The sequence below is a fragment of the Pezoporus wallicus genome, unplaced genomic scaffold (assembly GCF_028554395.1).
Source record: "Pezoporus wallicus isolate ANWC-B61680 ecotype Strahan unplaced genomic scaffold, APGP_CSIRO_Pwel_v1 contig_5767, whole genome shotgun sequence".
Lineage (NCBI taxonomy): Eukaryota > Metazoa > Chordata > Aves > Psittaciformes > Psittacidae > Pezoporus > Pezoporus wallicus.
This window is the reverse complement of record NW_026640599.1, coordinates 5,721,165-5,745,534: the sequence shown is the minus strand read 5'-3', so window position 1 is coordinate 5,745,534 and position 24,370 is coordinate 5,721,165. Positions and strand designations below refer to the sequence as shown.

General features: G+C 38.4%; 1 protein-coding gene across 4 annotated transcripts in view; it reads right to left on the bottom strand.

The window, feature by feature from the left end:
• The window catches only part of GLRA2 (glycine receptor alpha 2), a 125,145-nt gene extending 101,633 nt beyond the window's left edge, over positions 1-23,512 (bottom strand). Inside the window, exons 1-3 of one of the 4 annotated variants that reach the window (XM_057419570.1) lie at positions 23,178-23,512; positions 20,959-21,092; positions 2,972-3,039 (exon numbers count right to left, since the gene is read on the bottom strand). In XM_057419570.1, coding sequence (XP_057275553.1) covers positions 2,972-3,039; positions 20,959-21,092; positions 23,178-23,245 — 270 coding nt within the window. In that variant the 5' untranslated portion in view covers positions 23,246-23,512. Of the gene's footprint in view, positions 1-2,807; positions 2,876-2,971; positions 3,040-20,958; positions 21,093-23,177 lie in introns of those variants that run through there. The other 3 variants (XM_057419571.1, XM_057419573.1, XM_057419572.1) reach the window with 3 other exon arrangements.
• Positions 23,513-24,370: the final 858 nt, after the last annotated feature.

Genomic DNA, 24,370 nt, shown 5'->3' with positions numbered 1-24,370 from the left:
CCTCTCACAGAGGGATGAATTTCATGATGGTGTCTGTCCTATTCAGAAAACAGAAGCTACTCCTGTTAATGTTATTGAGAACCTGGCTTACTGAATTTAGTAGGTCTGAGACTGTAATCCTGTTTTCCATGTTCATTTCTCCTACTGAAAGCTTCTCTAAACAAGTTTTCATCTCCCAAGTTTCTAATGAGCTGCTGCGGATCATCCATGTTCTCATGTCCCTTCGGTACATATGCATGGTTTCACTAAGCATTCCTGTCCTCTGAGAAAGGAGTGTCTCTATTGAATTTACAATCCAGGGTTTTAAATGAATCGTTTGGTTTTATGTCAAAACCATCAAGAGCACTTTATAGGGAAAAATTAATCCTAGGAGTCAAACAAAACTCAGTACTGATCACAAGGGATGACAACATTTTTACCACATGATTATGTCTATTTCAGAAAGGCAAAGTAGATGGAACAGTAATTGATGTGTGCCTCTCAGAGCAGTTTTAAAACATCCTAAAAGTGATGGCACTAGTCATTAAAGAGGTGACAGCATTAAGAAAATCAATATCAAACCATTGAACAGCATCTAAGAGAAATCTTTCCATAGTTTTGCAGATATTATGAACAAAGCAAAATAAGAAAGCCAATTTCCTTGTTTTCATCTACTTGAATGTTTGGCTGTTTTCAGCAGAAATGTGTTAATGAACATTGGAAAGGTGCACATTAACATATTTGATAGAAGGTAAAATGCAATGAGGGGATTTAATCAAAGCAATGAAGGAGTCTAATTAATGCAATCAGCATTAGGTCGTGCAAATATTTTCATTGAATGCCATCTTGTAAAGCTAGTGACGTGCAGGTTTTTTTGCTACTTAACACTATGCTAATGCCTCTGCACACTAGGATAAACAGATGTGGCTGGGTAAAAAAGGCTACATGCCTAGCTATCTTCTCAGAATCCTTTAAATATATATTAAAAAAAGGTTAAAAAAAAAGAAAATTAAGGAAGTTGATAATTATGTTACATCAAAATATGTTTTTTTCCTGTATTTTTTAACTTGATTTTAGTTTTCATTTAAAGTGTTTTTAAAATACTACAGATACACAGGCTAAAGTTTAACTTAATAGTTTATTTTATGGCTTTGTATGTTATAGCTTGTCATTTATAGAAGAGCCTTTCCCACACTATTTAACAAATCAACCTGCCCTACATATAAATTTTACTTTATCTCTAGAAAACATTAAATAACATCTTAGGGGGGGTTATGTAAAAATATTTGGGACATTCCTTAAGCATCACTTTCTAAAATGATGGCATGAATTACAATTGAATTTAAATGAAGTATTTGAATATTAAATTAAATATTTCTGTTGGGCTAAATCTCTGTTCTTCCTTTGTAATGCAAAGATCGCAAGGCAGTAGCTATCCAATTTTTATGAAAAAATATTTATTTGGTATATCTTAAGTCCTTTTGTGTAACAAATTCATTTTTAGCTACCAAGAACTCAATCCTACAGGATGCTAAGCATCTTTATTGCCTCTGGCTTCAGCAAATACAGAAAGACCTGGATTCTGTGTAGCAATGCCTGGAAAGCAGTTGGAAAACTACATTGCAGTTCTTCAGAAGTGCCCATAGTTTTCTATAGCCACCTGAAATAATGAGAAGAAGTCTTGCAAAATTTCAATGAAGGTTAATTTTTTTTGTGGTAGCAGTGACTTGAATAGTTCAGTCGAAATGGAATTTGTAACCAGGCTCTTTCTGGAATGGATTTAACATTCTTCCTGTATATGAATACCTGATAATTATTATGGGTTTATCACATTATTATAAGAAAGCCATCAAAAATCACTCTCTGGGCTAACAGCAGTAGTCAGGTATATGTATGCTTGAATACATAAGTGATCTTTTTTACTCAGTATTTGAAAAAGATTTAAAACTTCAGCATCTTTTTTAATAGCTCAGAAAAGATTTTTTTTTAGCAAATTGAAAAAAAAAGAAAAGAAAAGAAAAAATTCATGTCTAGAGTAAACCAGAAAAAAGTTGGACTAAAATTTTAATTTTAATTTTTTTAGCTTGTCTCCTTTATCCCTAAATTTTGGCAATTTTTGAAGAAAAATCTCATCTTGACATGAAAAATTGAGCTATTTATTTTTATATGTAACAAAATTAAAACTCTGCAATGTTTCATTTTAATATATATTTTGACTGATAGTGTTCTTTGAATTCAGTCAAAATACACATTTCAGTCAGCTGGGATCCATAGTACCAATTTAACCCTCAAAATACCCAAGTTTCTTTGTAGAAAAATATGTTTTAGTCATTTAACTCAAGTTATACATTCACTTCATTTGCTGATGTGGCTGCAATGCACAGAGATTTAGCAAAGTTAAACAAGACTGTTCTGGCAGTTCTGTCAGCACAATCTGCAGCAGCAGATAATTCAACATGTGGTGTAAGACCCACTCAAAATATGGAGTGCTTGGCAGGGATCCCCACAGCTGAGCTCTAGCCATTCCTCTGCCTCCTCAGTGTTAATACAACCTGAAAAAGCTGGTTTATGCTCACCTATATTCACTGCCATTACAGTCAGTACAGATTGTGTAGGTATGTTTAGACTTGGTAGTTGAGTTGTTTAATTATTTATATGTATTTTTATATATATTTTTAGATAGTTATTTTATATTTATTTTATTTCAGCTCAGCTGGTAGGCTTGTAGTAGCTTCATAATTTAGGAATGTCCCCACGTCCTGAGCATCTCTATTCTACATCACATCCCACTCCTTCACAAGATGGCTTCAATGACCAGTCCCACTCACCATTGTAGTTTCTGCTATTGAACCAAAGCTGTTGATAAATATGTTGCAGGTAACATTTACAGGAGGACCTGCAAGTTGAACAATAAATAGAAAAATTGACAGGTTGTGTTCATGACATATATTAAGTATTGTTGCTCTCTTGCCAATGGCATCATAGCACTTACCATTGTGGTTTCTGTGACTGATCCAAAACTGTTGATAAAAATATTGCAAGTAACGTTTACTGGAGGACCTGTGGAATGCAATAAAAATGTTGCAATATACATTGAAACAAAAGTACAGATCCCTCAGCCTCCGTACAGTCTGGTACAGATGTGGCTGAAAACAAGTGAAAAGTGAGGTTTCCCAAACAGATCATGTAAATTTTGATGAAAAGAAAAACATCATTAACAGTAATTTAATTAACCTAGTTTCATTGGAAGTTGTTATATAAATACACAGAACTACATCCTTGCATTTAAGTATTTATGAGAAGAGTTGAGTGAGGGCAGGAGTATAACAGTTTTTTCCTTATCCACTGTACCAATGCAGAATATGGTTTAGCATTACAAACACTCCTCTCATTTCCTTCTCAGACTTAAAATTAAAATATTATCTCTCCACATTTATTTCACTCTGTATGCAAAGTCTTGCCACTGAAATTCTCAACAAGGACTACTTTTCATAGTGACTCAAATCCACTGAAAATAGGCTTGGACAAGAAGCCTTTTGTGCACCTGATCTGAAGATGTCTGCATTGCCATAAGCAAATATTTTAGCAATATCTGTTCTGGCTCAACATAGCTTTTGTTAAACAGCTATTTGTAATCTCTTCCCTCCCAGATCCTTTCCTGTTTTTCAGTGGTCACTGACATGTAGCAGAATGAATGCGGAGTTAATATTCAATTAGTTGTCTGTTAGCCACTAATTTCTTAGGTGTGATGAAATAAACAGGGGTTCACAACTGAATCAACAATGATTAATGTTAAATGCCTAAATTTCAGTGACACAAAAGTTGTTACAAACATCGAGTATCAAGTACATTCTTATCTCTTTTCTCATTATTTTTATTCACATAATTTTCGTAATATTAAAAAATAATGTCAGTGCACAGAATATAAATAGCTACATTTGGTTTCATATTTAGACCTGAAATTGCAAAAGATGGAAACATGATTACTTTCTTTTTTGAAAAATGGAAAGATAAGTAATGTGTCAGGAATGCTTGCTACCCCGGTCATCTTTCTGTCCTTCGTATCTGGAAATGGCTTCAAGGAGGATTTGCTTCTGGCTTCAAAGTAAGGCTGGACAGTTTGTAGTTCTGGATCCTCCTCCTTGTCTTTCTCAAATATGGGAATGATTTTTTTTTTCTTTTTTCCCATGATGAAGAACCTCCTCTAATGGCCATAAAATTTTAAAGATAACTAAGAATGGCCTCACAATACCATCAGTTAGCTCCCTCAGTACTTGTGGGTGCTTCCTATGTGGTTACAATGGTCTTATCTGTACCCAGTTTGCCTAAATGCTCTGCAGTCCGATTCTTCTCCACTGAGTTTTCCTTGATCTGGACTTTCCATAGGTCTCAGAGGCATGGGATTCCTGAAGACCTTATCAGTGAAGACTGAGGTGAAGAAGGTATTGAATGCCTTGTCGTTTTCCCATGTGTTTTGTCAAATTTTCTTTAATCTTATGGTGTTGCATTGCAAAAGCTGCCAAATATGAGGACCATGACTTTCAATTCTGAGTGCCAGCAGAGCCCAGTAAACATGCTTACCTATGTTAGGGAACATGCTACTTCAACACAGACTTCAGTTCAGATGAACACTAAGTAGGTATGTGCTAGAGCATTGTATCTTACAACAAAGAAAACAAAGAAAATATCTGCCTTCATTTCTCTACTCAGTTGTTTTCTGCTGGTAGATGTAAAGAGAAATATAGAAATGTGGACCCTGGGAACTACTAACCTGTCAGTCTCAACTCTGTTGAGACCCCAGAATAGAAGCTATGCTAAGGCCCATGGAGGACAGAGAAGTGGTTTGAGACAGCCAGAATGGCTTCACCAGAGGCAAGTCCTGTCTGACCAACCTAGCAACCTTCTGTTATAGAGTGGCTACATCAGTGAAGAAGGGTAGAGCTATGGATGTTGTCTATCTGGATGTCTGTAAGGCCTTTGACAGAGTCCTTTACAATATCTTTCTCTCTATATTGGATACAATGTGTGCTCACAGCCCTAGAAACATTCAAGATGAGGTTGGACTGGGCTCTGAGCAGACTGATAATGGTCGAAGGTGTCCCTACTCACTGCAGGGAGTTTGGACCAGATGATCTTTCAAAGTCCCTTCTAACCTAAACTATTCTAAGATTATGATTCTGTGATTCTATAAATCTGCAAAACTGACCATGCTCTCTTCATCCTCAGAGTTTCCTGGAAAGAGTTTTGTCAGTGAGATATCACCAATTCAGTTTTTTTTCCTGATCATTTATATTTACTTATAAACATAAAAAATGTAATGCAAGATTTACAACTAAATGAGAACTGTAGATATTTACTAAAGTATCTTAAAATCTAACATTTGATCACATAAATCACAGATTCTAAGCTAGAAGACCAACTTTCTGTTAAAGTCAGCCTGCTGGTGATGGGGTTTCTAAATGTGCATAAAAAAGATGAGCTAAATGAAGTAGATAAGAAAAAGATAGCTGAGCACTGAATTTGGTTATGTTTCTATTCTTTTGTATTGATCTTTCGGGTTTATTTTACTGATAATATTCCAGTGGGGAAGGGGTGTATAGGTCTCGTACATCTTAAGAATTACACTGCATCCTATGAGATTTTTCTGATCTAGTAATTCATTTAAAATGAAAGCAGTAAATTTCTATGAAGTATAGCCAAGGTTTGAGAACACAATCTAAAACTCTTCAAAGACAAAGGAAATATTTAATTTGTCTTTATTGCCTAAAATCTAAAAAGAGTTGTCATTTCCTCTAAAAAATTAAGCAAAGTATACTTTATAATGAAATCCCTTTTCCCCCACTTGTTTTCTTTTTGCCACCTCCAATGCAACAGGGTAACAGTCCAGCTGCATTTCAGGCACATTTGAGGTAATCAAAGTGATTTTCAAGTCACAAGGAAAATGTCTGCTTCTTGAAAGGACACAGGTGAAAAAAAGAAAAAAAAAAACCCAAACAGGTAACTAATGCTCAAAGCCACCAGGCAGTAGCAGTCTCTTGTATTCTGACAAACAGCTAAGATACTGTTTCTGTTCCCTACACTCTCGTCCCCCTGCAAATACTGCCAGTCAAGAAAACTACTGCTCCAATACACTGTCTTATGGAAAAACTCTGACATTTTGATACGTTACACACCTCCTGTGACTTCAGGGCACTTGGCACTTACAGAAAGTCCTCAGCACTCATCTGCTCACCCTACTCATGAGAAACCTGACTATACCAAATATTTCCCTGAATTTGCTTTGGCATATTGCCTCACAACTCATGTACCAGAGGTGTCTGTGACCTTGTCTGGTTGCCTGGCTAGAGAGTGAATCCTTTCCTTGTCAGTTGCCAGAGGGGGTGAATCCATCCCACTGCATGGGTGAATCCCCATGTTGACTGATGAGTGCTGAAAGATGTACCCTGAGCCCCATCCAGCTGCTAAGTGCAGCTTTTGCTGAATATTCTCCAGTCTTGATAAGACACAGCCTGAAAGCTTCCTTCATTTGGTATGTTCTTGAGCAGACCTACTTGTACTCTTGCCCTGGAGATCATCCTAACTGCAACTAATCATATCTGTATTCACACATCCATCCTAACTGCCTTTTGGTGTACAACTTCCAGGCTGCACCTGGCAGCCTTTTTCTCTTTACAATAAGTTCAGCCATATAGATAAAATATCATTAGTGGTAATATTATAATCATACAAGAGATTTAAAATGATACCTCTGCACTTGCTAATATTCTTTTATATGTCTATTATTAAGGGATTTTGTAAGGCAAGCTAAAATACCATACACACACAGAGAACTGTGGGCAAATCAGAGAGATGTGGAAGCAAAAATGAGAGATAGTGAGGCCGAACCACCTCATGGAATGACAGTGAAAATTCTGGCAAGATGTTTACAGATCTGTGAAGAATCTTATGTCTTTCTGTATATGTAGTAGATTTTGGTCTACCTTCTGATTTTGGTGCAAATGGTACAAATGGAAAGAGGTTTTTCCCACCATCTCAGTGCATATACAGGGGAGAGAGGTGAGCTGAGCTGCCCTTCTTACCTTATCACAGAGAGCAAGATAAGCATCAGGACTGTTTCAGAAGACTAAAATCAATCCCACCTGAGTGTGGGGATAGATCAGGTTCACAGGAACAGGACCAAGGGTCAAAGTGAGGGGGCAGTGAACCCACCAGGGACTGAGCATCCTTTCATCTGTGGAACAAGTATTTCATGTCTGAGATCAAACAAGGGAGGTGATCAAATATGGCTGAGCAGGACAAAGACTCATATGCTGACCTGAACACTGGTAACACAGATCCCAGGGCAGGAGGGAAGGGTAGCAGAGCTTGTTGGAGATGGTTTCTTAATTGCCACTTCTAAAGGCAGCTGTGGGTTTAGCGACCATTTATCCTCAACCAAACTGAACAGCTTCTGAGTCTAGCACAGTCTTCTTGAGACCTGAAACAGAGCTAACCCCTATGGAGGGCTCTGCTTTTGCAGCTGCAGTTCTACAGGTGCCTGAATTCCAACTTCAAAAGCTTTCCAATGCATCTCTTCATGGCCCTCCAGGCACATCCCTGTAAGTCAAACAACAAGGCTGAACTACTGCTCGGACACCTCAGATGGCCATGGTCATTAGACAGGAGCAAGTGGCTTGTCTACCTTCATGGCTGCTCAGAGTATGTCAGGCAGGGTGCTATCAAAGGCAATTCAGCCAACCTTGTGGTCAGGGCCCATGGATATTGGGCCAAGGAGAGAAAGGTAGCTTTGATGTGCTAGAAAAATTCCTCTGAGCCACAGGGATCCTGTAGCTACTCCAGAAGCAGTTTAGCTTGCGCAATTGTTTTCAAGGATTTGTATAATTCATAGTCCAACTGCTGATGAGAAAATTCACATGATTTAACAAGCTTGAGCTTCTAATAAGAAAGCAGGAGGTAGACCATAGGTAGTCTTTATTGCAAGTACCTAGGTAGGCCTTTTAACTTTCCTTATTGTTCTGCTTTTGGGAAAAAGCAATGTTTTCCTCCATTTCAGCAGAATCATCTCATTAGAATGTTAACAGCAAGGGAATCAGTCACAGGAGGCAAAATTAATGACAGCAGGAAAACATAGTTATCCTAAGGCTTAAAAATCAAGGTGACATTTCTTATTGGGGAGTGATGCCTTTCATTTATGAGGTTGTCTTTCTGTGGGATTCCTGTAGAGTATGCACTCACCCTGGCCCCCCAGGTCATTATATGACTGGTAAACTGAGAATTCCTTCTTTGAAAGCACTTGCCACAACACAACGTACCCCAGAAATTATTATGCTTATGTCATTTTTGTTATTCATTGATGACAATTGTACCTACTAAACAAAAAGAAAAACAAAAAAAAAGAAAACTCCAAATGAAAAAATAACAAAACCAAACAGGCACAGATTTCAGGAACCTGTGAAATACAGTAATTACATGGTACTTTGCACTGATGCAATTTGCTTGAAAAATCAAATAAGAAAATTATTGTTCTGCTTCATCAAGCTAAAACCAACATCCTCTGAAAGTTCATCTGTCATATATAGTAACTTAGCTTGCCGAGAATGTCATATCTCCTGATGGGAATGTGGCAACAGTTTTGGGTGCTTGCTCAGACTCAGAACCATATTCTGTGACATCAATATACATTTATTATCAACAGAATAAGACTAAGAACCACAAGGCACTTATAGAGCCAGAGCAAGACCTGCAGAGACATTTAGGTGTCTAAATCCTCTTTAGGACTGTCTCCCACCGATATCACTTAGACCAAATACTACCAAGTATCTGAGGAATATATGTGAGCAACACCTCTTATGACAATTATGTTTACAGACTGGAGGAGACACAACATGACCTACCCAAAGCAGCTGAGAGATAGAGGCAGGGCTGAATAGAATCTGCAGAAAAGCATTACAGAGAAAGTATCTTTTTTCCTAGTTTCAGGTGCCTATTTCCAAACATGCACATGCAGGCACACACACAAATATAAATAAACAAATTGCCATAAAGAGAACTCTCCTCTTACATCAAGATTTAAGCTGTTTCCCTTCACTTGGTTGACTTGAGAAAACATCTGACCAAAACCATGGCCTTATGATGTGACCTGCATATAAAAAGGGCATACAACATTCCAAACCTGAAAGCTCTTCAGCAAAATGCCACTAAGGTCTCACAAGACAAATACTCCAGTGATTGTCAGATCCAGGTGATTACAGTATCGGACACAGAAAGAAAATTTCTCTGGAGTAAGTGCAGCTAAAGCCATCAATATATATACATTGACATAGTCTGAGGTCAAACAGTGCGTAATCAATTTCAGAAGTGGTTTGTGAGTTTTCAGCTGCGGGACTATTGCTGAATGTAATGGGAGTCATGCCAGTGAAATCCTATCAACTTTTCACAGAAGGAGAATCCCTGCTAAGATGCGTCTTTTTGTGTGCTTTTAAAGCACTTGTGAAAATTTTTGGATTGGCAAGCTTGGAAAGCCTTTGTCCACAGACCCAGCACTGGAAGAGGAAGGTAAGTCTCACACTACAAAACCTTCAGTTCTGCAGTTGGCGTTACAAGATAGTCTACAATCTGTTTATTTTCCCTGACTCTTTCTGCTGAGGCTGATAACAGAAACGTATATTACTGACAGCTCTGGGGTTCAGTGGGATATTTTCACATAGGTTATCTAACAGACAGTGCACAAGAACAATATTTAGGCACTATTTTATTTTACTGCAGAATGAAAAGCCCTTTAAACAGTTGAAATGCTCCTGATTTATCTGGCTAACCTGAGCTAGTCTGAAAAGAATATATAGCCATCCAATATATATAGCAGTCACAATGAATTGTACAAATGCTGGAGCTGGCTTTCACGTAGGTAGTTTGAGGGCTGCAACTGATGTAGTCATGGCATGCTGGAATTCACTGGAGGCCATTAACCTCAGGCATTATAACTTGTGCTGAGCTCTTTATCATGTCGGTGTGGCACAGAGCACCTCTGAGCAAATTACTTGAAAGCTAACTCAGATATTTCTGCACAAGCTTCAGTCGTACTTGTGACTGAGTGCAGCCAGTCCCAGAACTAAAGTCTTCCATGTGCAAATTAGTCTGTGGGAGTAAATCTAAGAACCAGTGAATCACAAAACTTACATCCGGAAACTTCCTGTTGGAACTACAAGCCTACAATGCAAAGTTGATTAGTACTTATGTCAACTTTGAAAATATTCAAATGAATGATTTAACTCTTTATATGTCCATCAAACTTTGGTTTTTATCTCTGAGCCCTCCACTCTTCTTTCAAATCTTTCCATTCCAAGTCATAACAGGCACATCGCTGCAAGACTTTCTGAAGTCTTCCTTCCTCCAGTACAATAGAGCAATGGGTTGTATTTAGGGAAATTGAATTGGTTGCTTTTTTTATGACATAAAAAGGTCCAGGCACCGGCTTCTTATCACAAAACTGTGCTCACTGAAGTGAACAAATGGAAAGGCAGAGGGTCTCAGACCTACTGGGAGCAAGTAGCAGAGATCCTCCTCGTACCTTATTCTGAGGAACTGCTTGGTTGCTTTGCACTAACGGAGACAGAGCTCTTCACTGCTGATCGGCGCGTGAACTGCATGTGTGCAGAGGCCTGGAACATTCCCAAATGTGGTTAAATAAAAGGTGGTATTACATGTCTAGTCATGAAATTTGCACTCCAGTGTAGAGTCAGTTAAACTGCTCTAAGTAATCTTGCTTTTAATAATGTTTTACAAAGTCAGCGTAGCCATCTAAGAGACTGCATGGAACCAGCGTAGCCATCTAAGAGACTGCATGGAACCACAGGATAAAAGATTTTCACTGCAAAGAGAAGGCAGGAGGGAAGGTTTACTTAGTGAAAAAGGGAAGTATTAATAAAGATACTGAAATGTTGTAAATCAGCCTAGGTTTCTATTTTCAGTCATAATGAACAGCTGCACTCTGCTCAGCATACCTCAAAATGTTTATTTTTAAAAAGCAAAACACAATTAGAACTTTTTTCTTTTTTAAAAAATATTTCTTCGTTCTTTCTCTGTGATTCTGATCTTGCACTGCAGGAATTAATGAAAGCTCAGTTATAAACGTCAATAGGCACAGTCTCAAGCACATGTCCACAGAAAGGTCTCAGAATTGATTTTAACTCCTTTAGTTTGTTTGAGCCTCACATATTCACTGTATTTCACAGTTCTGCCAGCTTTTCCTTTAATCTCTCCATAATGTTCCTTGTTTTAACTGTTTGAAGGCCTACACAAGACTGAGAAAAAGAGCAGTTTGGATGACTAAAATTATGAGCAGACATTGATTTATGGCTGCTAGGGAATAATACACCAAATTATATATGTGACACAGGTGAATGATGGGATTTAGACAAATGGGATAGCTCAGGCATAGGGATAAATGGCAACAGAAATGATCAGGAGCTGGTATAGATGGAAATCTGCAACTGGTCAGAGACATACAGATCCCACTATATCTAGCATTAATAAAATAAAATTTTCTTTTTATTTTCAAAACTTTTCAATTTTTTGCCTCCTTATAGTTCCACTAATTTCCATACAATCTGTGCAGAATATTACTTTGAAATTAATTCCTCCCTCCTGACTCTCAGCTTCAATGCTCCTATCATCTGATCTGTTGCACATTTCTCCCAGCCTCCTATCCCTCCCATTCACACATCCCCACTTCCTTTGGAACCTCCTTAAGGGTCTCCCACATCCTGAATGCCAAAAGGATCTGTCTTGCAACTTCAAGACATCCTTAAGGCACTTCTTGGGTGTCTTTCACCAGGATTTTTTTCAGTCATCAGTTCTTCCTATATATAAAATGTCTGGAAGAATGGGAGATGCAATGAGAGCTCTTCACCAGCCTAGAAAGTAAGCATCTTATAAAGTGACTAACTTACTTATTTATCAATACCAAATCAGCTTTATGATGAAGGATGTTCACTGCACTGCTGTGAGAAGCATCAAATGGCTTTCACAAAGACTTAGAGCTCTGCTGACATTAAGCCTGTTGCAGGGTCAGGGCATCTGGTCTTTTTCTGGTTTCTACCACCACAGCTATGCTGAGTAGGAGTCTTCTACAAAGTGATCCAAATGAGTCTATATACACACTGATGAGCTTACTGGCTTGAACTGAATTTGTCTTTAATTATTTTTGTAATTTTGATAAGTAAAATGTTTTATTTTATTAAAAAAAAAAAATCTGTTTTTAACAGATTATGTGTGCTTTACCTCATGCAAACACACCACAGAAATGTGTCAAAACCAGAATTCTCAGGGGTATAGAGCCAGAGAGCTGCAAAATTATTCTCAGAAGTATAGAGGCAAAGAGCTAAAACTTTTTCTCAGATGTTTATTTTTAGGATGTCTCCTATAACCAGGCTGACCAAAGGCTTTTTACACCTCAGACTTCTCCATTGGATGGGATATCACTCTCTGGAAAGGAAAATTGCTGCATTCTGAAACTCTCATGTGGAGCGGCCACATCTTCATTTTAGTTTGGCATGAGGGAGAGTATGTGCATGTGTTTATGCAACAGGCAACAGGCTACATTCAGCTATGACAAAGAAGGATTTTTTACATACGCTCCTGATTTGGACCCATGCATGTAATTTGCATGCATCATTTCAACAACTGCTTTAAATTGCAGTGTGAGAATTTATAGCAGCATTCTGGCCAATGTGTTACTGTTATTTTATATTTTATTTAGGACTATTTCTTTACTAGACACAGTAAACAAAAAAGAAGAAAGATTAATCCTGATAAGACAGTTTTATAGCCTAAGACAAAGACACGGCCATCACACATTGGGAATATAGTCATTATAGGCAGCCTAACATAATGAGTATTGATCTGCTAAATTTTAATCTTAGCTTTTCCCTGACTAACTATGCTGGTTTAAGGAAAGCGTTTAACCTCTTCTCATCTATATTTCCCAAATACAAAAGCAAAGGAGATAACTCATAGTGGTGTTCTTAGGATGGAAAAAGACTGAGTTTGTTCATGCAATGTGTATCAATTTAGTACCAGTTTCCATTCTTTAAGGCAAAGTACCCCAAATTCAGTCACAGATGTGCCCAGCTGCTTCTATGCAGTCCTGGGTTTTGAAGGCACAGAAACACCCATGTAGGAGTTATCAGCTTTTGGAGAAGAGTATCACACTGCTACTGTGCAGCAGCCCCCTTTTTGCTATAGCCAAAACAATATTTGTCCCATGACAGGCAGGAGTTGCTATGTCTGATACTTTGATGTGTACCACCACAGGAGGAACCCTAAGGACCCTATATAGTCCATGAGCATAGGAAATGGGGTTCCACTTGCAGAGAGCAAATAATTTTCAGTGGGCTCTTTGAGAGCCTTTCTGAATCCTTGCTTCTCAGCAAGGTTGAGGCACCTCATTCAAAATCCACTACTCAGACCACTCTCCACCAAGTCAAAATGTACAACCTTACTTTGAAAAATCAGTCAAGAATATCAGTTTTTCCATCTAAAATACAGCCAGTTTTGCAGGCAATAAGAAAACATTGAGACATTTCATGTAGAAAGAGTCCTTTCTAGACTTCTATGCCTGCCTCAGATTGAAGGGATGCAAACTTGCACCTCCTAGGCTGTGGGTTTCCTGGAAAATGAAATAACATTTATTCCATTAATCATAATGCTGCAAAATGGGCTACACAGAATCATTTATAGCCCTTTGGATCAGATGCAGAACCCTTCAAGCTGAGGGGAAATGACAAAAAATCTTCTGTGTATTGTAGAGGAAGGCGGGCCACCTATAGACACTGTTTTGTATTTGTGAGATTTTTAAGTGCTCACTGATCCAACCTGAGAGGAATCCCACCCTGAGAGGAATCCCTTTCCTGGGGAATAAATATAAAGCAGGCTCTGCGATTCCTGTTCCATACAGGGAAATGGAGGTGAAACAGTGCCTCATCATAGAATCATAAAATCATAGAATCATAGAATTGTTAGGGCTGCAAAAGACCTTAAGGTTATCTGGTTCCAATCAAACAGCCTGGATTTGGCTTAGAAGGGATGTGAGTGCCGAGGCAGCCTGCAGCAATTCTGGGCACACCCAGGAGCAGAACCAAGAGAATATGAGGAAAAACAGTAATGCACTGCCAGTGTTACAGAGTAGGTAAGTTGGTAATTCCAGGGGGGATTGTTTGTTTGTGGTTTTATATTCCACCTATGTCCAGTTTTTAAAGCTTCCATCTTTTATTGGTTCATGAAGTCTTTATGCTCCCATCCTTCCCAGCTGCTGCCATGTAGCTGAGGCATAAGGAGTAATCAGTGTGCCTTCATGCTCTTCCAACACTTGATGCTTGCTGGTAGCTGGCACAGTTCAGATAAGCCACTAGGCTGCTCTAATTTATCCCTTCTAAGTAGCAGAATACTTGGTGAATGGCACTTCTCTGTCATGAACTGTACTCCTCAGATCTCGCATGGTTTCCAGAATCAGAGGTTTTATATTTCTGTAAATTTTGAATTTCAACCATGGGCTGGGGGTTTGTAACACTGGCAGGCCACTATTTATGCCAGACATTGTTCACTCTTAATTTTAGAGCTCTGCCAGAACCTGTACTGCCCTGTCTACATCATTTAGGGGAGCTTTTCTTTGCAGAGTGTTAAGATCACTCATTTCTGTGACAGACTATGAAATGCATATTTTGAAGCTGAACCATCAAATATACATTTTCTATTGCCTTAATCAGGGATTTATATTCATATTTCCAGAAGGAAAAAAATAAATAAATGAATCTTTCTAATAAAACTGCATATTTCTTTTTTATGTATACATATTCCTAGTTACTGTAGCACTGTTTGTAATAGATTTGCAGTTTAAATATGCGTACATTCTTGGTAAATTAAGTGTATGTGCTTTTATATATTCTATATTTAAATTTCATGTTTTCCAAAACACAAGATTCTTAATGAGTGACCCAAGGGCACTGCCTTCAGCTGCATAGAAAATTTAAATCTAAACATGACAACGGATGTGATAGAAAATCCTTGATTAAATTAGAACATGATAAAAACAATAGTGTCTCTTGTTTTGATATCAAAGGTCTTTGGATCTGCTTTGACATTTGTTTTTCATAAATTCTCTTGACAGTTTATGCAGCAGCACAGTAGTATTCCATGACAACAGCCAAATCCATTGATATCTCTTAATTAAATCATTGGTTCTGCAAGAAAGGCAACATACCAATACGATAAAGATCAGTGTGGCTAACCTTTTAAATATAAAAGAAGACCAAGACGGTTCCTCAGTTTGGATGCCAAGCAGCACTGGTTAGATTGTGCCTTACACTGCTACGTGCTCACAGCCTTTCTGACCTGCTTTGGAGGGAGCTGCCTGCAGGAAGCTCAGAAAGGGATCCAGGGAATGAGAAAACAGCTAAGCAGTGTAGATAATCAGGGGGGCTGCTTGATTTTGCTGTCTAGTCTCATTTGTCTAGAAGTCTAGACACAACCTAACTAGCCATGCAATTTCCCCAGCCTACTCATGTTCTGGGAAAGAACATGAAGTTAAAGAAAGCGAGGGAGAAGGACAAGTTCCACATCCCTCTTTATGAACAATTTTAAAAGAAAAACAGTTAAAAGGATCCTTGCATAATTGAGGTAAAAAGGTTTCTGCATGAAAAAGTCCATACCTAGGGTAGAGACTGAACATCATTTCCTTAGCTACCTCTTTGCAGTTGAAGAAAAATGAAGTAAAACCAAAGAAACCCAATATCCTGTTAGGAAAGATCCTCATGCAGCATCTAACTGTGTAGTGAGATGTGCATACACAGCTTCATGTGAAAGCAGTGTAGTTGTAGACATGTTTCAAGGCAGAAAATAAACCACAAGCACACCTTACAAATAATGGATGCTTGCACATTCCAAGCAACCTAAATTTAGGGAGTGCAATGGCCTTGGCCACATCCAAAAACTGTCCAGGTAGCCTCCCTTCTCCTACAATGAACCTTTAGCCGATGGCCTACAATGAGAATACACCAAGAGCATGGACTTCCTTCCTACATGCCATCATGCCTGAGCTAGATTTGAGTCTCCATTGGATATGGTCCTTTGAGCCTTTGAACTGTGTGGAAAATAGCCCAGTACAGTATACTCCCTGCATTTGACTTCATGTTCGGGAGTTGTTAGCAACTGAAGTCTGCCTTTAAGAAGGTTATTAAGCACTGGAGAATGGATCCCACAACCTATGCTTTTCAACTTCTATATGTTTTACAGGTTGTTTTCCTAACAGGTTTTATTGTGAAGTATCACATCTAGATTAAGGTCACCTTCTGTGGACAGTTCCTCTTCTCATCATGTACATAGAAGCTGCTTTCATTTATTAAGCCTGATGCCAGTAATTTCGCCCTTAAATGTCATTCATTGGTTTCCATTCATGTTTTTTTAAGGATTTCATTACTGGCCAACTCAGGGGCCGAATAAGTAAACAACGAGCTCAAACATATGGAAAAACTGACCCTTGCTGCCAAGGAGTTAAGGTATTAAAGTGTATAAGCCATTTCCTGTAACAGTTGTCAAGCTAATTTTCAGTAAATTATTTAGTCTACATGTTTATTATTCAGATATAAACCGACTGACTCGGCATGAAAATGACATTACACTGCTCCAATTACAGACTAATCTTTTACAGATACAGCCACTACACCCCCAAACTGCAACCCTCTGACAAGTCTTCTCTGAGTTCAGAAACAGCAGCTTTTGAGCAAGTTAATTCACACTGATTGCATCACCCAGTGATGAGAGTAACATCAGCAGTGTTGCTGCACATCTCCAGGTACCTCCATAAAAATCAGAATATTTGTTAGCAAATTAATTAGTGTGAAAGAAAGCAGTTAAAACATAGAATGAAAATTCAATACAGGAGAAAATCACTATCGTCTTCTTTGCAAACTTTTTTCATACCAAAGATAATAAGCTTCTTGAGCTTTTGGTGACAAACTCCACTTCTCTCCACTCACTGCATGACAGCTAGTCTACTACATAAAGTATTTGGCATAAAGAATGTAGTAGTGCCTATAGAGAAAGTTTTCTCTATCTGATAAGTTCTAGGTTATGTTTAGATTTTAAGTGGATTTAGAAGGTGAAAGTGTTAAAAAGCGGAAATAATTTAGTGATCTTTGAAGGTCAACACCTGCTAGGAAATTTTAAATTCAAGCTGACTTTCCATTAGCCCCACATCTCACGTTGTGATTAAGTTGCAGATTGATCTCTTGTATCATAGCACTACGACAGTGCTCTTGAGGGAGCCTGAACTGAGTATACACTAATCTGAGATACCACTTCACCATCTCTGGTTTCTACCAATGAGAAAGCACATTCCTGGCTAGTTTTATAGCACAGCTGCCTGACACGACTATTTCTAGTTTTCTTGAGGAAAGCAAAATAAGCAGCGGAGAAATTAAAAGACATCACTCTGATTTGTTGCTGTTGTTTTTTACCACTAAAAAAGATACAACATTGATAATAACCAGGTAAAAAGTACATCATGAAGGTTTCATGTTTTATTGTTTTACAGAAATCTTGCTCGACTGATGCTATAACTGAAGAAGAAACAGCAAAACAACTCATATGACCACTAGCGCATATTTGCTGTCAACAGAAAGGCTCTCAGGGATTTCAACTAGTATTAGATTGCAGTCTTCATATTTACATTTAAAAATATTCCCCTCTGTGTTCTTACGCAAATTATTAGCCTACTCAGATTCAATAAACGGTAAGTGTAAGATGAAAAAATATGCATTAAGTATCTCACAGTGAATAAAGAAAGGCAATTTTGAGATCTGTCACTCTGGCACTTCTCTGTGGCTGCTCATCGGGGGGCAGTTGCTCTCAGTGCCTGGTCATTTTGTATCTGACTGCTTGGTGTGTGAAGAACCAGATATCTAGTCCTCTGCTTTCAAATGATTGTGTAAGACAGAAAGATACAAAAAAAAAAAAAGAAAGGATCTTTCAATATATTTCAGTATACAGTACTTTTATTTAAAAAACAAACAAACAAACAAAACCTTCAAAGAAAACAAACAAAACAAAACAAACTGTTGCTGATGTTTGAACTTTCATATATTCACCTGTTGCTCTCCCACTACCTTCTTGAATTTTCTGATTTGCAAGAGCAAGTTAGGGAACAGCAATAACTAATGATGAAGTACTTTATCTGGATAAAGCACCTTGTTCCAGTAAGTAGCATTTTCCTCTCTTTTTAGAATGTGGAGCCTTTAGTCCACAAATTAATCAAATAGCTGTAGTTTTCCAGTAATTCAGACTAGTCATAAAAGTATATTTCATTATTTTATAATCAGTGGTATAGGTTCTACCTAGTTGCCTTTCCATGAGATCAGACATTTCTGATACTTTTAAATGTATCTCACTACAGTGAGCTCAGAGAAGGCCATGTACATGGTCTAAAACAGAAAAAGCTAGATAAATGCATGAGCAATTGCACAACTATGTTGATCCACGTCTTTTGTGAAATGTAGAAAATAAATATTAGTCCCAGACTGCATGCAAAACCACATAGCAGATCCTTAGTGGAAACCATTGTTCCTGTGGAGCTCTCTTGTGTTTAAAAGTCCTTGCCTTAAAATACAAAAAGTGTTCTAAATTAGGCAATTATTCCACATTTCATCCATCCATCCATTTGTATGGTTTAGACTATCAGTATTGTACAATAACCTATATCCCCCAAAAGATCTCAAAGAGATTAATGAATGTGAGAAACTGAAACAATCTGTATTATGGTCACAATAAAACTCAGTGCAAAAAAACTTTATAATACTTAACTCCATGCAAGACAGATTTATTTTATCCTCTTTGCAGGTGTACTTCTTATTCTTTAAAAAGAATAAATATGCAGTATAAAGCAAAAAAGTAGTTTCAATTTCTTTAAAAAGTTAACAAGACTTGGGCAACTAGAACATGGATGTGCATCATAATGAATAATTAAAAATGGTTATCAGCTGACAAGGTTTTTATGAGTGATGTGAAGTTCAAAACTGCATGACTTAACTCTGTAGTTTTGAACTCTGAGATATAAAATACCCTTCAAGGGAACATAGCAAAGAACAAGAAAACCTTTCAGACCCCTCCCCAGAAGACTGAGACTTATGCGAGAGCTCAGAGATGGGAAGTTAGGAAAAAACACTGAAGAAAACACTGCTGCAAAGTACTGTCCTGCTCTGGAAAGTGACAATAAAAAAAATAAGTAAAAAATAAGAAACAGCATATTCTTTGCCATTAAGCATTCATAGGTGTCATCAGGAGCAGCTTCACTTTGGGAACACGAAGAAACTGTGAGACTTGAGAGCAGCCATGTCTGTCAAACAGTTCAGCATGCACCACATAACATCGTGCACACCATACCTGCTCTACCTGCTTGAACATCCTGACAGCAAAGCTTTGAATCTGTCTCCTCCTGTGTTTTTCATGAAACGGCTTTAGGCACGTACTGGGGAGCAATAAAGTGCAGTCTTTAAGTAGTTCTATGTACAGGGACTGCTACTATTCCTGATTTAATCTGAGCTTCAAGAGATGAAGGGGAAGTCTTGTTTTAGTGACCCTTTCATGTAAAGAGCAGGAATAAGTTTTTAATGATCGCTACCTTGCTCAATTCAGGGATTTTCTGCCTTTATTTGCATTCTCTAAAACTCCACTAATATTCATACAAATGCACAAAATGAATATGAGGGCCTAATGCTTGCTTAGTTACTACAAGCTAATGTGGACTCCAGTTTGGGAACTCCATAAGCAAGCAGCAAAAACGCACTTTGTTCCAAATCTTGTAATTAGCACATGTGGAACAGAGAGAAGAAACTAATCTTTGATCTAAATTTAATTAAGCGCTTTTCTAATTGACATGCGAGCTTCTTTCCTAACAGTTCATTCACTAGCTAAGAAATGACAGGTTTTTTCCAGTTGTTATCAACATTCACAGCACTGCTAACATGGCTCTGTACAGGAAAACATTCATTTTGGTGACCAAAGCTGAGAGATAAGAGTGCAAATGTACATTGGCATCAGATTTGTTAAGGAAGCATTTTATCAGTTTTCAATGTAAAAACACATTCTAAGCTTTAAATTGACATAGAAGAGCCAGTTTCACAGAATTACAGAGCTTTCCAGAAATGTTAAAATGTTTGCAGTGAAAACCTCTCTCAACTCCTTTCACTGAAAGCCGTAACTCATTCTGTGCTTACTTCCATAGGGATTTACATGACTACATCAAGGAAAACTTGCTGTGAATAGTAATGGTTGTAAAAGAGGTTTCCAGTCTACAGCCTTGTTTGTGCTGGAATGATGGTGACTCTCCATAGCTCAGTGCAAATTTTGGAAGAAAAGGGGGGAGTTATGGAAGTGAAAACCAAAATATTTTTATATTTTGTAGGGATACTGACGAACAGTTTTTTATCATTCCGTCAGCATTCGTAGGATAAAATTTTATGTGTGCATACCTTGAGGCCTATCTCTCTACTTTGGAGAAAGAGGTTTTACTTTCTTCAAGTTGAATGAAAGCATAGACCTTTTCTTCAGACACTGCTATAAAGAACATGACAGTTCAGCATGGCAGTGTTAAAAGATACTGTCTTCACAGATAAAAAAATCAGTAACAAGTTATCTCAATGTTTTTAGTTGGAACTAGAATTCTATTTACTACATGGAATTAGCAGAATCTTCAGAAGCATCCTCTGACAGCTAAATATTACTGTCGCATGAAAAGAGGTGTTTCAAGCTCTGGACCCATATCACCTACACTGCTCTCCTAGTCCTCCCCATGGGTTAGCTGATCTCCACTATCACACTGGAAATCTGAATTTATTGGAAAGAGAATTAGAACCCAGAATTAAGCCCCTCAAACCTATAATTTGCCCAAAATGTAATTGATTAATTAATTGGAAGTCTTAAAAAACTTACCTTTAAAATTTGGTCTGATTCTAGCATCATACCCCGATGTCCTTCCCATCAATTTGTCCAAAAAATCTGAAGGAGACAGGGTCTGTGAGGGGGATTTTCCAGATCTTGAATCATGTTCTTTACAGAAAGTTGTCCTAAATAAATTATTAGCCATGATTAGCTAATATTTAACTTGTATTCAAGTTATGGAGAAATTATAACAGCAAATAAATTGTCTCAATCCAGTGAATGTCGCATTATTTTTATAGAACAATATAGTCTATTTTTAATCTGAAAACTTTATTCTATGAGTTTAAGGTAATATGCATGGGCAGTTTGTTATTCAGAAACAAACAAGCAAGTAAACAACACAGCTTTAAAAAGAAATTCATTACAGCTTTAAGACTTTAGAAGTTTCAATTTACTTTTTATCCTTATGTCTAGAGCAATCTTACAGGGGCTTTGAAATCTTATTTCATATCATTGCTTTTCTTGCATGTACACTGTTAAAAGTATATGTTAACCCTGGGTTTGAGGTAGTCTTAAACTTGCAAACAATAGCTGGTAACACACACCAAGCAACACTGAAAAACACTGATTTTGTTAATGTTGAGAAGGAGATAGTTGCAAAAAAAACCACCTTTTTTACAAATGATACCCAACAAATGTTTGACTTATGCTGGTGAATGTCTGGAGTCTTCCCCGACACAGCAAAAAGGGTTCCAGAGCCAGCCACATCTGATCTTTGGGAATTTTTACCAGTAAACATTAAGTAAAAAAAAACAACAAACTATTAGTATTATTACCAGCTGATATTTATATGAAGGCTCTTGAAATACGTCTCTGCTGTCAGAATTTAAGAGCAAACTTCTGGTACCATATCATGCATGTTAAATGCTTTGTACATAGCATCTTACATATTGCAAATACATTATTTATTCAGGGAAAGAGAATTTAGGATTTCCCATGTCTGTTCCCTAAGGAAAAAGAAACTAGAATGAAATGGTCATATTTGGTGTTTAGAGGCACAGATTTAATCATAAAGCATTACCTGATTCTTAAATAACCAATTTCATTGTATCTATGCTTCAACATAATTTTTGAGCTATATTCAAAGTAATTCTATGACTGTGTCTTCTTATATATTTGCCCAAAGCGAGCCATTCAGTTTCAGGAGTCTTTCTGGGGGTGTGTGTGTGGGGGGGGGTGTTCATGCATCTATACACAAGTCTAAAAAAATTTTATATATATACAAGCATCTGAAATGAGAAGCAAATAGCAAACCTTTATCCCTTTGCAGAAGCACTGGAACTTTTAGAAGGCAAGGTGATAGTAAATTCTCATAGTGTGATTCCCCACGTTTTTTCAGGTTCCATTTACAGGGGGCAGTTGCTCCTTTTTGCTTTCGCCAATGACATATATTATTATAAAATATCTTTACTTGCTAATGCATAATATTGTCCACTTATGTCCTAAACCCATTCACCTAAGATAAAAACTGCAAATTAATCCAGTGCACGTATTTGGGGTGTTCCTATACAAATTACTTGTGTTTTCATTCAAAGCTCACTAGTTATGACTTGAATTGGGATCCCAGATTCATGGGTATGAACACTATTTCACTCTGTCATTGTGTGTATGTACCTCATCAGTCATATAAACCCACTTTGTATGTGCACATGTAGATATACAACAGCGTACTGCATAATAATGAATCTCAGCTGAAATGGTGCTTTGGTTAGTAGGATGACCTGTTTGCTCTGTAAAGCAAGAAGTCAATAGCTGAAGCAAAAGCTCATGAAATGTTGAGAAAATTTCAAAACAATCATGTGTGCTGGCACTTTAAGTGAACACAATACTGGTCTGATTCAGGGTTTTCCCAAAATCAGAGGGCTGATTCTGTAATTTCCAAATTACAAAGCAACTTCCTAAACAACCTTCAGTGGGAACAGAGAATTTGCGTTTCGGAATTAAAACCGAAGAAAATGTTTTCAGCTATATTAATACTCAGTGAAAAAACATGTCTTTGAATCAGAGAAATACAAAAACTTGAGATTATTATTTTTTGTGTTTGTTACTAAGCAACGAGACTCCGAGTGTAAAAAGGATAGCCTATACAGAATTAGCATGAAATACTCTCAAATACAGCAAACAAACTAGGTAATATAACATAGTATCTTTATAGTTATGATTTCCACAACCTTTTCACAAATATCATCACACAGAGTTGTATCACCTACCTGAAGTTGTTTGTCTCTAAGAAAAATGCAAACAAGGTTGTCAGAATTTTCACTAGCTGCCGGTTCATTCCTCCTGCTTTCTGTGGTGATTTGGAAAATATCCCAGAAACGATTCCAGAGAGATGCGGGGGAAAAGTAAGCTGGTGCTGCTTAGATTCCCAAATTCAGCAATAATTTAATTTTCTTGACAATCAGGAAGAGAAGATCTGGATATCTACAAACTGGGGGTAAAAAAGAAGTGCCAGTCCTTGGACTCATGGTCAAGTCAAGCCTAGGCTCATCTCCAGCAGCCAGCATGAAACAGACAAAGCACCAGACCTGGTTGTTCCCCCACCTAGTTTTTGGTGATGTCAGGGGGGAAACGAAATTTGAAAAAAAAAAAAGGAAATAAAAACAAAAAAAAAGAAAGAAGAAGAAAGAAAGAGGAAAGGAAAGGAAGAGGAAACCCCGCTATACAAGGAGCATCAGGAAAAGGGAAATAGTGCTGAGAGCCGTTCTGTTGCTGGTACGTTTGATTCCCCTTTCACGTTGAAAATTAGTATTTATAACTGGTGCCTGAGCTACTGGGTCGGTCTGGATTTCCCCTCTTTGGGCAGGGAAGCGTCGGCGCTGCCGGAGGGGGGCAGGGAGGGAGGGACGAGGAAGGGACAGAAGGAAGGATGAAGGGAGGGAGGGATGGACCGGGCGGGGGCCGCGGGGAACCCCGGAGCCTGTGCTGGAATGAGGCGGGAGGGAGCGCACCGCGCGAGAAATTCAGTACTCGGACAGCTCCGAGCCCTCCACTGCGCATGCGCCTGGTCTGTGTGAGCTGGGGGGGCAGCGAGTGGAGGGTGGTGAGTGCGCGTGTCTGTGCCTGCGTGTGCGCGCCCGGGGAGCGCCTGGTGTGTGCGGGTGTGTGCGGGCAGGGGGTTGTGTGTGATGGGGTGTCTCCGGGTGTGCTGGAACGTGTGCGGGGGGGTAACTGCGCGGTGTTGTTCGTGAGTCGGGGGGGGAAGTGAGGGGCTTTCCGTGTGCGCCGTCCCTCTGTCCGCGGGGTCGCTCAGGGAGCCATGTCGCGCCCCTTAGGGAAGTGCCTCCTTCTTCCAGGTGTCTGTGGTGAGTGGGAAAGGGGACAGGAAGACCTCTGCTTCCTTGGAGAGAGGAGGCAGGAAGGAGCTCCCGCAGGGAAGGAGTCCCTGCGACAGGAGCTGGCT